The sequence below is a fragment of the Dreissena polymorpha genome, chromosome 12, assembly GCF_020536995.1.
Source record: "Dreissena polymorpha isolate Duluth1 chromosome 12, UMN_Dpol_1.0, whole genome shotgun sequence".
NCBI classification, from domain to species: domain Eukaryota; kingdom Metazoa; phylum Mollusca; class Bivalvia; order Myida; family Dreissenidae; genus Dreissena; species Dreissena polymorpha.
Window position 1 is genome coordinate 29034609 of NC_068366.1, and position 14984 is coordinate 29049592.

At 36.0% G+C, this 14984-nt stretch overlaps 1 protein-coding gene and 1 long non-coding RNA gene across 3 annotated transcripts in view; both read right to left on the reverse strand.

Moving 5' to 3' along the window:
* Positions 1 to 496: 496 nt before the first annotated feature.
* LOC127853467 (inner centromere protein-like) overlaps positions 497 to 14984 on the reverse strand; it is a 39785-nt gene continuing 25297 nt past the window's right edge. The window contains exons 9-18 of one of the 2 annotated variants that reach the window (XM_052388018.1): positions 13350 to 13490; positions 12857 to 13037; positions 11910 to 12019; positions 11254 to 11421; positions 9091 to 9166; positions 7220 to 7425; positions 5542 to 5650; positions 3651 to 3874; positions 2041 to 2171; positions 497 to 1095 (exon numbers count right to left, since the gene is read on the reverse strand). In XM_052388018.1, coding sequence (XP_052243978.1) covers positions 902 to 1095; positions 2041 to 2171; positions 3651 to 3874; positions 5542 to 5650; positions 7220 to 7425; positions 9091 to 9166; positions 11254 to 11421; positions 11910 to 12019; positions 12857 to 13037; positions 13350 to 13490 — 1540 coding nt within the window. In that variant the 3' untranslated portion in view covers positions 497 to 901. The remainder of the gene's footprint in view (positions 1096 to 2040; positions 2172 to 3650; positions 3875 to 5541; positions 5651 to 7219; positions 7426 to 9090; positions 9167 to 11253; positions 11422 to 11909; positions 12020 to 12856; positions 13038 to 13349; positions 13491 to 14984) is intronic. The other variant, XM_052388017.1, reaches the window with a different exon arrangement.
* Positions 6440 to 6961, reverse strand: LOC127853469 (uncharacterized). Its single transcript, XR_008036622.1, has 2 exons — positions 6810 to 6961; positions 6440 to 6653 (listed from the first exon to the last, which is right to left on the reverse strand). It is a non-coding gene; the product is annotated as an uncharacterized LOC127853469 (long non-coding RNA).

The window sequence follows — 14984 nt, forward strand, 5'->3', positions numbered from 1 at the left end:
CATTATTTTCTTTCCATTAAAAATATATAAATTACAATTTTAAAACAATTGTCTTAAAAATTATGAACACGATGTCGTACGTTCACAGTCAGAATAATGACAGTATTCACATCTTTATAATTTACACCCATGTTTACAATTGGCACACACTTCATTATATTACATATCCATCACAAACAATCTGCTTCTAAAACAGAACATAAACAAGAATTGACAATGACCAAGCATAAACCAACAGAACATAATTTTACTCCTAAATGAATGTAGAATTTAGACAAGATATACCAAACATAATTTATAACATTAGTTTCAACATACACACGCAAAACATTTTGCTTTGTACTTAGTCCTTCCTTATGATGTCCGTCTCTGTACTTATATTGTGTATACTGTTTACATTGGTAATCCATGTTTTCTCTGTTCCTTTATTCATATTTTCTCTTAATACAAATACTCGCTTAAACACTTTCTTTTTTAAAGCACTCACAGTTCTATGACGAGATCAGTCTGTTTTAGATAAGTCCCCCTTTCATCAGAAACCGTCTTCAATGGTTTTCTCTGTTTCATAATGTTCAGCAAGATAAAAAACTTTCAAGTGAGATCTGAAATCTAAGAAAGTCTCTCTTCCACACATTCTTGGAGCAATAGTCTGTCTCTCATGAGCGCAGCATGGCCTGAGTTATTTTGTGATGTAACCCATACTAGTAATCTTCATATGACAAACAGAAAATCTAGCAACCCGCTACATGCATACTCCCTCAATTGTGGTTGACTCAATTTTCTGAACGAAACGCACTCGTCCATCAATTAGCCAACGAAACACATCACAACAAACAAGATCACAGCCTTTCTTGACAAGATGGTTCTTTTACAGCAAACTAAAAACTATCAAAACCAGCTTTTATTTTCTTCCGAGTAGCCCGGGTTTCATAACAGGTGTGTCCCAGTGGGCAGAGCTTGTCCTCTTGTTGAAGCGGGCCCGCTTCTTCTGGAAGAGTGCATTGAGGTCGGGCGCCTCGATGGACCCAAACAGTCCGTTGAGGGATCCGGGCGGATTGTAGAACTGCTTGATCAGCTGGGCCTTCAAGGCGGAGCCTGTGTAAAAAGGGGAAAGAAAGTAAGTAGATTTCATGGGCACAGTGGTTCAAAACTTGAACAATTGCTTAACCCTTTCAATCTCAGAAGCAAAGTGAAAATGGCTATATGCAAACAGCATAAAAACAGAACAGCCTGCAAGTAACTTGCAGTCTGTTCAGGTTTTATGCTGTTTGCTTCTCATCAGAATCTAAGGGTTGGAAATAAAGCCTTTAAAATTTGAATCTAGTAAGAAAGGTCTTTAAATAAATTTATCTTTCTTGACTTAAAATGCGTTAAAATACGTATCTAAGTGGTAATGGGTTAAAGCTTACCATGTTCAATGTTTGACATATATGGCTTTGATAGTCGTTGGTAAATCTATCATTGTTGCAAATCAGCACAAAGAGTTCATTAAATATGCAGATTTTTTATTTTCATAAAAACAAAAACATTTAAGTAATAAATGAAATTTACGTCAAAACAATCTTTAACATGAAGAATTTTCTCTACTTTTAAAATTTTGAACAACTATTAAGAAGTGGGCATACACAAGTATTAAAAATATAAATGTAACTGTACAGTCAATGATTTTCAAAATAAACATAAAAGTCATAAATGCCAAGTTTAACACAAACAAAGGGAACTCTTAATGTAATTGGGTGTCACACGTATTGTTACAAACACACACTTTTGTTGGAAAAACTTCCAGTTTAAATTTAAGAAAATTATCATTACGCCCCCTTGGTGCAAAAAGGTACCATGTGACAATTGAAATTAGAAGGCACATGGCACCTTTTTGCACTAATTGGGTGATAAGCTATAAATATAAGATGAAAGAATTACATATTTTTTAAATACAACACATAATATTATAACTTACTACCATACTAAATAATATCAAAGGAATTAGCAAATTCAATGGAATATTTTTTTAAACAAATACACAGTCTTTAAGGCTCTCACCTTGTGCCCAGTCTGGGATCTTTTTCCTGGGAGCATCCTCATCATCGGTCTCATCGCCAGAGTTGAGGTCGTCTATGCAGTAGTTCTCAGTCGTGGAAGCTTGGGGTTGGCGCTTGGGCGTCATCTCATACCTTGAACAAGCAGAGAAAATATGAGTCAATTATTGGGAAAACTGGACTAAATGCGATAAGTGTCCTCCCAGATTACTTTAAATTGATGCTCTTGTCTTTATGAGTAAATAAAAAGTGATCAAGAAAAGTGGGATAGGTTTGCTCCACAAACTTTAAACATTTTATTCCACTGACAAACAAAAGGCTCAGTTCAAAGGCACATCACTTAGGAATGTTGTGATCAAACGGCATGAACAAAGTATCTGGCACATCTACACATAACAGGTTTTTTTTTGGCCCGATTTTATAGCCGAAATTCGGCTATGTTCCCAATCCCCAAAAGTATACTTTTTTCCCAAAATGTGGCAAAAAATTCCCAATTAAAAAAAAAAAAAAAAAAAAAAAAAAAAAAAAAAAATTTTTTTTTTTTTTTTAGAAAGAAGTCTAATGCCTATTTTATCTCAATATCAATTCAATTACATCTAACAAAGTATTATATGATTTTGTTCTTTTAATTTGAATGATTATAAAGAGTTATATCAAATTTAGTATTTCCCTAATCAGTGGACTTTTCATGTGGAAAAAAAGGCTAATGAATTTATTTTCCCAATTTCATGAAAATGCCGATAAAATTCCCAATTCCAAAGCCATGAGCTATCTTCCCAAAAAGTGGAAAAAAAAACTGCATAATGGTGATTTAGTATTTTTTTCACTTTAATTGCTTGAAAAAGGGGAAGAAGTTTGTACCACAACTTGTAAAAGTATAAATATAAAGTTAATTTTGATCAACCACATTTTATAACATTTCATTCATGTTTATAACAAAAAAATTGCATTCCATTTTCAACTTTTTCTACAAAGTTTGTTTTTAAATCAACAAAATGATCTTGGCTTGTTTCAGAACTATAGTCTTCAACACAGAAACACAGCTAAACTATCTCAGACTATTGGCCAAGGCAATATTGGGATCAATAAAAATATGACCAGGTTTTATCTGACATACAAAAGTAAAAGTAACAAAGAATTTTTCATTAACTTGTGTTTGTTTTGTTCATGATAATGGACAAACAACAAATTTTTTGTTGTGCAATTCATAACATTACATGGCTTGTACTGTAAAAGGCAAAATGCAATGATAGTCTAAAAATCGGCTGATTATTTTTCAAATCTATTTATCGTTTCAATTGTTTTTTTTTTAAAGAGTTTGTTGTGCATGGAAATTTCTTTGCACTTAATTGGGATTTTTTCTTTATATTTCGCTTTAGGAAGGGTCAAAAGATCTGGAACCGTGAGAGCTGTCGAAACAAGTTGGGGTCATGTTGGTAAACAAGTATGCAAAATATGAAAGCAATATGTCAAGGGACAAAGAAAATATTTGGGGTAGTACGAAAACTTTAATATTTGCACGCTAACGCAGACGCCGGGGTGAGTAGAATAGCTCCACTATATATATTTTATATATAATAGTAGAGCTAAAAATGTGTTATTAGTGGCACTTACGAGTCGTTCTGCGTGCCCTCCTTGTTCACAGTGGCCTCTTCCACAGAGTGGGTCCTGTTCAGGTTGGGTTGAGGGATCCTGGTGACGGCAGTATCAGGTTTGCCCGGGGGCGGGGCCTGCTGAACCACCTGACTGTTGTGTTTCTCCACCAATTTCTTCACCTCCAGGTCACGCTTCCTCTGCTCCTCTCGTGCCGCCTCCTCCTCGGCAAGCTTTTGACGCTCCTGGGAGATCAAGAGTTTAAAAAATCAAGAGCTTGTCACAGTGGTGCCAATTCCTGCCGACATGTGTTTGCTTGTATGACAACATTTGTTTTAGAGAGTAGAATATTTGTAAAACACATAAAGGGAGATAATTAAAAAACTATGGCTGAAACAGTTATGGTTCATGTTCACTGCACTTCTCCTAGTTGCCATCTGTTTATATTTCTAGTTTAAAGTAAATCCCTTCAGTAGATTTAGAGTTATGCTCTGGACAAACTTTGTAATTAAACAAGAGGGCCTGAAAGGCCCAAAGTCGCTTACCTGAGATAACAAGATATTATTGGGACAAATCTTGGACAAAGTTTCACGAACATCGGAAAATAAATGTGGCCTCTAGAGTGTTAACAAGGTTTTATTATAGCCATATAAGGAAAAATGCCCCGCCCCCTGGCAGCCATGTTTTTCAACCAACCGGCATCATTTTAAAACTCATCCAAGATATTATCGGGATGAATCTTCTGACCAAGTTTCATGAAGATTAGACAATAAATGTTGCCTCTAGAGTGTTAACAAGGTTTTACTATAGCCATATATAGCCAAATAAGGAAAAATGCTTGATAGAGTTGTCTGCTCTTGTTTATAGGTTGGGGTGATGTTGGTAAACAAGTATGCAAAATATGAAAGCAATATGTCAAGGGACAATGAAAATAAATGGGGTAGTACGAAAACTTTAACATTTGCTGCAAATTCTAAGTGGAAAAGGGGCCATAATTATGACAAAATGCTTGATAGAGTTGTCTGCTCTTGTTTATAGGTTGGGGTCATCTTGGTAAACAAGTATGCAAAATATGAAAGCAATATGTCAAGGGACAAAGAAAATATTTGGGGCAGTACGAAAACTTTAGCATTTGCATGCTTACGCTAACGCAGACGCAGGGGTGAGTAGGATAGCTCCACTATATATATTTCATATAAAATAGTAGGGCTAAAAAGTATGGTAGAATGAGTTATGGTTTTTTGTCACTGCACTTCTCCTAGTTGCCATCTGTTTATATTTCAAGTTTCAAGTAAATCCCTTCAGTAGATTTAGAGTTATGCCCCGGACAAAAATTTACTTTACAGTTATATAAAAGGGGAGATAATTAAAAAACTATGGTAGATATAGTTATGGTTCTTGGTCACTGCACTTCTCCAAGTTGCCATCTGTTTATATTCTAAGTTTAAAGTAAATCCATTGAATAGCTATGGAGATATGCTCTGGACAAAATTTCGGACGGACCCACAGACGGACAGACAGGACCAATTACTATATCCCCTCCGAATTTTTTTCGACGGGGATGATAAAAATGCCTGCTGCAAATGATTTTTTTGTTAAAAGCTTGATTGCACCACAACCCTAATGCTAATTGTGGAGCTCTCGAGTTTGTTTTCAAGGTAGAACCAGTACTTGAGTGTCTTTCGGGGAATATCTTAAGAAGCTTCCCAAAGTGGGAACCCAAACATGGACCAACTACTTGCTTGGTGGACAACATATATATTCTGTCATCGTACGAATACGCTAATAATTTATATATCTATATGTATTGAATATGCTTATAATATATATCTCTATAAGTAATGAATATGCTAATAATTTATATCTTTATGTGTATTGAGTGAGAGTTTCTTAAACAAAGTTTACCACCTACCTGTTCCTTGACCCTTTCCATCTCTTTCTTCAATGCCAGTTCTTTTTCTCGCTTCTTTTCTAGTTCTATTCTCTCCTTCTCAGCCTTTTCAGCTGCCAGCTGGCGATCTCTGTTCAAAACATCCATATGTTCAGGTACAATATACATGCATGTAGATCTTTGAATTTCAATGTTTTACAAAAGAAAATCAGGAAATCTACCAAACTTACAATAGTGGATGCAATTTGTTAGAATGTTATTACAAGAGAGTGCATATTTTAACAAACATTTATATAAAGTTCATCATTAAACTAAAGCCACATTTCTGTAACCTGCACCTTTAATTAAAAAAAGAAATATAAATTAATTCACAACAAATCTCAATCCCTGTAAATTGAACAAGAGATGTGTTCATCAGAAACACTATGCCCCCTATTGCGCCGCTTTGAAGTAAAATTGCAATATATCATTTGGAAGGTTTAGAAATTATCTCCCTTTTAAGCTTATTACTTCCCTTGGATTGTATTTTTTGACTTTTGATCTTGAAGAATGACATTGACCATGACCTTTCACCACTCAAAAGGTGCAGCTTCGTGAGATATGCATGCATCCCAAATATCAAGTTGCTTAAGTCTTCAAAATTGCAAAAGTTATGGCCAATGTTAAAGTTTTTGGACGGACAGACAGACTGACTGACTGACGGACAGTTCAACTGCTATATGCCACCCTACCAGGGGCCTAAAAACATGAAAAATAGGATTGGTAACAAAAACCAAAATCAATATTTAAATGTTGACCTTTCTATCAATAAAACAAGGGACAAAATTGTCACAAAACCAGGTTTTCATTGTGAAAAAAAAATCTGATAAAGGGAGAAAACTCAAACTGAACTTTTGAAATGACCAAAAAAAATTAACCCCCTTTGTAAGTTTTTTTTTTTTAAATCTATTTTTAGTCGTGGCGACCTTGACATTGGAGATATTGACGTGATTCTTTCGTGGGACACACCGTCCCATGATGGTGAACAAATGTGCCAAATGATTTTAAAATCTCACAATGAATGACATAGTTATGGCCAGGACAAGCTCATTTATGGCCATTTTTGACCTTTGAACTCAAAGTGTGACCTTGACCTTGGAGATATCGACGTAATTATTTCGCGCGACACACCGTCCAATGATGGTGAACAAATGTGCCAAATGATTTTAAAATCTGACGATGAACGACATAGTTATGGCTCGGACAAGCTCATTTATGGCCATTTTTGACCTTTGAACTCAAAGTGTGACCTTGGAGATATCGACGTAATTATTTCCCGCGACACACCGTCCAATGATGGTGAACAAATGTGCCAAATGATTTTAAAATCTGACAATGAACGACATAGTTATGGCCCGGACAAGCTTATTCCGCCAGCCCGCCCGCCAGCCAGCAAGCCAGCCAGCCCGCCCGCATTCGCCAATCTAATAACCAGTTTTTTCCTTCGGAAAACCTGGTTAAATATCAAATATATTCTTCTTATTTTTTTTATTATGTATTAGCACTAAAAAATGCTTAAGCACTGAAAAGAACTACATTAACAATATCATTAATTGCGATCGGGAATTCCAATTAATGCAAAACACTGCAACGCATAGACCATTAACAACTCTCAAATAGGTTGTCAATTTATAATCCATCACTCATCCTCATACCCTACCTCTCCTCTTTCTTCTTCTGCCACTCCTTTTTCTTCTCCTGTTCCAGCCTCAGCAGCCTCTCTCGCTCCTTCTCCCGCTCACGTTCCACCTCGGCCAGCCTCTCGGCAGCACGCCTCTTCTCCTCCTCAATCTTCTGCTGCCGCTCCTGCTCCTCGTGTTCCCGTTTCCGTGCCAACAGCTCCTCCTGGAACCGCTCATTCTCCAGCTGGAAAAATTACAAAATTGCAAATGATATTGCTGGGATGAGCTTTTGGTGACACTAAAACTTTTTACCCAACATATTTCAAACTGTTTGTAGTCCATTAGAAAATCTCATTAAAGACTTTTAAATGGATTGCAGTTTTTAAGGCTTCATTTCCAACCCACAGATACTGATGAGCAGCAAACAGCATTAAACCTGAACATACTGCGAGTCACTCACAGGCTGTTCTGGTTTCATGCTGGTTGCATATAGCCATTTCATTTTTCTCCTGCCTCTCGTGTTCCCGTATCCCTGCCAACAGCTCTTCATGAAACCGCTTATTCTCCAGCTGGAGACAACAGAAATTGTAAATGATAACTACAGCAATGTGCTTTTCATAACACAGGATCATACTAGTGTAATATTCGCTATGTATTGCCAGGCCTTTTCCTGGCGTTCCTACAGGTCTATTAAACAGACCAATTCCAAATGCAAAAAGGGTCCCATTTTGATTTTTTTGTTAATGTAAGTGTCTTATGACTATTATATCTAAATTATATTTCATTTATATATATATTTCATTTATATCTAAGTATAAAACTATAGTTTATATGATGTTTCCTTAAAATTTGCATTATAATAAATAGAGGATATTTGTTGGATTCGGTGGAATACAGATTTTATTTCACGAGTGATCATAGAAAACAATATTTTCACGAGTGGCACAGCCATGAGTGAAAAAATATATTTTCTATAATCACGAGTGAAATAAAATCAATATTCCATCGAATCCCACAAATTTTCTTTTTATTTTATGCTTTTTTCACTGTTTATTTCTATGTAAATGAGTTTAACTGGATAATTTCGCTGGAATTATGACGTCATTACGTCGAAAATTTGACGTCATTTCACAGTAAAACAGTGACAAATACCAATATTTTTCACTGTTATTTTTCACTGTTTAAAACAGTGGAATACTAGTTTTATTTCAATGATATTTCTATATTAACCACCGGAAAGCATAAAATAAAGAGTTATATTAAATTAGTTTTTGTCAAAATCAGTGGAAATTTTACTGATGAAACAAGCAATGTGTTTGTCAGAAACACAATGCCCCCTAATGCGCTGCTTTTTTTGTGGACCTTTGTTGACCTTGAAGGATGACCTTGACCTTTCACCACTCAAAATGTGCAGCTCCATGAGATACACATGCATGCCAAATATCAAGTTGCTATGTTCAATATTTCCAAAGTTATTGCAAAACTTTACTATATTAAAGTTTTAAATTTTTGACCTTTGACCTTGAAAGATGACCTTGACCTTTCACCCCTCAAAATTGTACAGCTCCATGAGATACACATGCATACCAAATATCAAGTTGCTATGTTCAATATTTCAAAAGTTATTGCAAAACTTTACTGTAAGGTTAAAGTTTTGGGACAGAATGACAGACAGAAAGACAGACAGGCCAAAAATAATATACCCCTGATCGTTTGATCAAGGGGCATAAAAAACTCCCAACAAACAAACGCAGTTTCCCCAAATAGCCAGGAAAAGGCTGATTGCTCATGATTGAGAATCCAAAAGGTGTAGATATTATAACACTGATTATGCCACCAACCTGTAGATATTATAACACTGATTATGCCACCAACCTGTAGATATTATAACACTGATTATGCCACCAACCTGTTCTTGTACTTTCTTCTGCCGTTCTGCCTCCTCCTGCTTCCTTCTCTCCTCTGCCTCCTCTATCTTTTGTAACCTTCAACAAGAAATATAAACTTTGTTCTCAATGTACACCTTCCCTGCAAGGGTTATGCAGTCTAGGTATATAATGTACATCTGAATTAATTTGTTGTATGAATGAAAAAGATTGAACAATGCCTAACTAATTCCTCAATACCCAACCAGGCTTTTTTCTGTCTATAAGTATCTAGCAAAATTGGGATTTTTTGAGTCGAGAAATTTTCCTAATTGGGAAGAATTTTCATCGGCAAAAGCATTATTTGGGAAATTATTTACCTGATTTTTTCTTATTAAATCTAATGTTTTCATACATGCCCAAAAATGCTAAGAAAGTATTTAACCTTTTTTTTTACCATGCAACAGTCATTGTCCACTGTTTACGTTAGTATGTGTAAACAACATAAAAAATAACACAGACTTTGTTATGCTTGAATACAATACATAGCTCGATATGTCATTAAGGATTTTTTTATGAATATTCACAGTCGAAGGACCTGCATTCAACATATTTTTATTCAAAATTCAAGATGCCAAATGTATGAAGGCAACCATTTTTTTATTTTTTGAAACACAAAAGTAAAGCGGATCGTCATACATGTACAGTATTGACATGTTAAGAAGCTACAAAGTATAGTGACTCTGAATCTGGTAGTGGCGAATGTTCATCACTTGCTTGCTCAGAAACCCCTTCTGGGGAACACAAACTGGCATTCTGACTTGGACTACTGGGAATGTTAATGGGCGAGTCAGATTCTGGGTTAGTTGCAAACCCATAAAAGAACAGAGCATTCAAAAAGAACTAGATAATAGATTCTGGGTTAACCGTAGACTGACTGGATGTAGTATTTCCCCACAAAAACATTCAGTTTTTGTGTGCCTTTAGGGTCAATTTATCGTATTTTACTTCGATAGTACTTTAAAATTATGCGACATTTTTTTTACAATGGGTCCGATTTCCGTAATTGTGTACTGAAATTTATTGTTTCGAACCACAGTAACATTAAAAGTGAAACTAAACCACATTTATTTACCTCAGACCATTGATATCGATTCTCAACCAATTTACAATAATTAATGCTTACACACGGTTATTACTTGTTGTATACAGACCTGATAATTCTGAATAATCCGGCACTTCAATATTTAAAAGCTAATTCTGACCGAAAATGACCGTAAATGTGTCTTAAGAAATGCATAGACACAAGCATCCGCCATTTTGTCTAAAGTGTCAAGATCGCAAATTTGCATTATGGAACACTCGATACGGTGACGTTCATTGCGGAGTTCCAATTGGCACACTAAAACATGAGGCCCGATTATTTAAAACACGGTTCCTACCGGGAAACGCATATTTCGGCTTTGATTATTTCGGTCAGAAATAGGGAATGTTTTTTTTGATAATTGTGAAAAAACATCCATATTTGGCATTGGGAATGGGTCCGATTATCGGACCCGTGAGAAAGGCAGAAAAAGGCCTGCCAACATACCACTTAAACATTTACTTATACTTTGATTTTGTTCTCAAAGGAATACACACTTAAAAAGAAAATCCTCTAGAACTTATTGAAACAAGAGCTATGCATAGCGGATGCAAACGCTCGGCAGGTGTAGTTTTGGAATAAATGAAAGCTTGTCAGAAGAATATTAGAGGTCACAGTGACCTTGAACTTTGACCTAGTGACACAAAAATGGATATGGCGTGTAGAACTCATCAAGGTGCAGCTACATATGAAGTTTCAATGTTGTAGGTGGAAGAACTTTGATTTTAGAGCAAATGTTAAGGTTTTAGCACGACGCGGACGAGCTGGCTATGACAATACCTCAGGTTTTCTCCAAAAACAGCCGTGCTAATAAAAATCAACAAATCATTTATTCTATCTATTAAAAACTTATTTTTAACAATATAAGGCCATCAATTACCATTATTTTTTATAAATAGTATTTTGTATAACAAAATCAACTTTTTTTATGTAGTAATACAAATAAATAAAGTAAGCGACTTTCTTCTGAAAGCATACTGGATAATTGTTGAGAAATCAGGGCCAGGGCTTACTAGCAGGCTCAAGCATAGTTCAATGACTGCAAAATATCAGGAAAGCTTACCTGATCTTTTGTTTCTCTCGCTCTTCTTTCATCTTCTCCTCGCGCTGTTTGAGCGTGTTCTGTCGCTTCTCCTTGAGGCGTTTCTCGAGCTCGAGCCTCGACTGTTTCTCCTTTTCCAGCTGGATCTCCCGCACGTCCTGCACCTTCTTCCATTTCTCCTCCCGACGCCTGCACACAACAGTATGGCTTACAAACACTGAACAAAAAGATGCCTAGCACACTGTATCTAAAAGAATTTACAGTGTGAAACATGGAATTAAAAACAAATGGGGAGTGTGTGTGTGTCATATTGTCGCTTATTAAATAATTACAGTATCTTGATACTTTGGATTCACTTAATTTTGTGTACAGTAGATTCCGCTTAATTGAATAGCCCATTTGTCACGAATATTCAATTATCCGGAGTTTTCAATTATACTGAATCAGTTATATTTCCAATGTTATCACTGTTTATCATATACATTTAACCGGATTATTCGATTATCCGATATTCAATTAAGTGGAATCTACTGTCTATAAAATATCGTGTATTTGTAAAATGTGACATTTTTATCGGACCGTAAATTAGTGGATTTCTTTGTCTAATATAACATTTCCTACATTTGTCCCACCTTTTATGAAACCTTGCCAGAACACTACCCATTGTAAGTACTCACTTCTTCATTTCCTCCACTTTCTGGCGGTGTTCCTCCTCACGTTTCTTCATTCGCTCCATCTCCTTTCTCTGTTTCTCCTCTAATTCACGCTTCTTTTTCTCTTGTATCTCCTAAAAAAGACAGCATAAAAATAGCAACTTTATTAACAACCAGTCAATAAGCAATACAAATTCAACGTATAACAAGAATTTATTTAACTCTGAAAATCCACCCCTCAGAATTCTGATTCAAATGTCCATAAACTGTACAAAGGGCAAGAATACTAAATAACCTATAGCAAGAAGACACAACACATATAAATTAGTAACAAGCGATGTGTTTGTTGGAAACACTATGTCCCTTTCTGCGGCGCTTTGATTTTTTTTTTACCTTTGACATTGACCTTGACCTTTCACCACTCAAAATGTGCAGCTCCATGAAATACACATGCATACCAAATATGAAGTTGCTATCTTCAATATTGCAAAAATTATGGCAAATGTTAAAGTTTGCCCAAACCAACCAACCAACCAAGCAACCAACAGACAGGGCAAAAACAATATGTCCCCCACTAGAGTGGTGGGGGACATAAAAACCAACAGACAGGGCAAAAACAATATGTCCCCCACTAGAGTGGTGGGGGACATAAAAACCAACAGACAGGGCAAAAAAAATATGTCCCCCACTATAGTGGTGGGGGACATACTAAGGAAAAAGGATGTTTACATAGCACAAGAAGAACAATTAAAATAATATATAACTGTCATATGTGCAAGTTGTGCCTAGAATGCGAAAAGCTTTTGCAAATAATGGAGAAATTTTTCTTAAGCCATCAAGTAAGAAAATCTACAAGATTTCACAGTAAATACATTGAAAGCATACCTTGAGTGTTGGTTTTGGAGCTGTAAATACATTGAAAGCATACCTTGAGTGTTGGTTTTGGAGCTGTAAATACATTGAAAGCATACCTTGAGTGTTGGTTTTGGAGCTGGACTATTTCTTGCAATGAAAGACTTGACAAGCATGTTGTTGAGGTTTGCAGGGCGGAGGGGGTTGTTGGAGGTCTTGTTTAGGTTGGCCAGGAAGGACTGGGGGTGGGGACGTATCACTTTGTCCCTGGGGCAGCTGGGCGACTCATCATCGCTGGAGCTGAGAGCACACAGACAGATAAGCAAACATCACATAAGGAATAGACTGTTATAAATACATTTCAGATAAAGAATAACCTTATGTTGAAATTTTTAAATAATAATGTTCTTTAAAGTTAATTTTACTGTGAATTCACCAACACTTAAAACAAAATTTGTTATTTGGAGTGACTTGTATAATAAAATTACAACACACAACTTTACACAAGCATTTTGTTTTTAATCTCCGGTCTACAAATAGTAAACAGTACAAAGGTGCATGTCAACAGTTCAGTCACATGAGCACCAAGGTTATCTATACAAATGTACATACTCTCCATTTGTGGGTGTGTGGTTGCCATCGTCACTGGTAACACTGGTAACGCTGGACATGCTGGTACAGGAGCGTTTGGGTTGAGCAGTCTCACCTTCAGACTCGTCTTCGTGTTGACGCTTGCGGGTCTTAGTTCGGGTACTGGAAAAATCACATAAATTACCAGTACCCTTAACCCATTACCTCTCAGATACACTTCAAGACGCGTGTATAGTACCTTAGCAAATGGTATTTTCACTCATTTTCATGCCCCCAGTATGGTGCATTGGCCATAACTTTTGCAATATTGAAGATAGCAACTTGATATTGTGCATGCATGTGTATCTCATGGAGCTTCACATTTTGAGTGGTGAAAGGTCAAAGTCATCTTTCAAGTTCAAAGGTCAAAAAAACAAATCCAAGGGAAGTAATAAGCTTTAAAGGGAGGTAACTAATGAACCTGCCAAATGATATAAAACAAGAGCACCGCATAACGTTTTTTTTTAGAGGTCAGTGACCTTGACCTTTGACCTAGTGACCCAACAATAGTAGTGTTTGTCAGAAACACAATGCCCCTACTGCGCCGCATTGAAATAACATTTCTATTTATCATTTGGCAGGTATAGAAATCATCTCCCTTTAAAGGTTTTTACTTCCCTTGAATTTTGTCCAATCCAACCGGGGGTGGGTGGGGAGTTTCTCACAGCAGTTTTTTTTTTGGGTTGTGGGGGAAGGGGCCTTTAGCCCTTATGTGGGGGAAATTTTACGCAGGATTTTCCACTTTGGGGAAAAATTGTGCGCGTGGGAATTTTCGCGGCGTTCCCCTTTTTGGGGCATTTGTTTACTTATTCTGTCATTATGACAATACATTTGTACATGTTTGCACTATATTCATTGTTTTTTTCATAACTTATTACGTTTTGCAAGATTAAATTGAAATAGAATTGAGATATTATAATCATGAGACACATCTTTCTATAAATAAAAAGGGGAATTTTTGGTTCTGAAAGGGGAAAAAACCAGCCTAGTTTGGTGGGGGAAGACGCCGATATTCGGCGTCTGTTATATAAGGTAAAAAAAACCTGCACAGTCAATTATGACCATGTCAGACATCACTGACAACCAAGGCCTGTGGTTAAAAAAGATCATAGTCAGAGTTGATCATGTATCTATGGACATTAGTCCACAGGAACATCAAAGAAATTATAATTATATCATTTAAAAAACAAAACTTTGACAAATCATTCATTTGGGTTATAAATAATCAAAATAATAAATCTGTACAGTAACTGTGAAAAGAACTTCAATTCTTGGTAAGGAAATATATAATATGGGATTTATAATAATATAAATTACTTCCCTTGAAAATAATTGTCTGTAACAAATCTTTATGTTAAGTAGCAAATAATTAAAAGCCACTACCGTGACTATAGATTCACCACTCAAAATGGGCAGCTCCATGAGATACACATGCATGCCGAATATATAAAGTGGCTATGCTCAATATTGAATAAATATTCTCCCTTTTTAAAGCTTATTACTTCCCTTAAATCTGTATTTTTTACCATAGACCGTAAAGGATGACCTTGACCTTTTACCACAATGCCGCCTACTGCACCGCTTTGATTTATTTAACAAAAATATAAACGTGGGCAG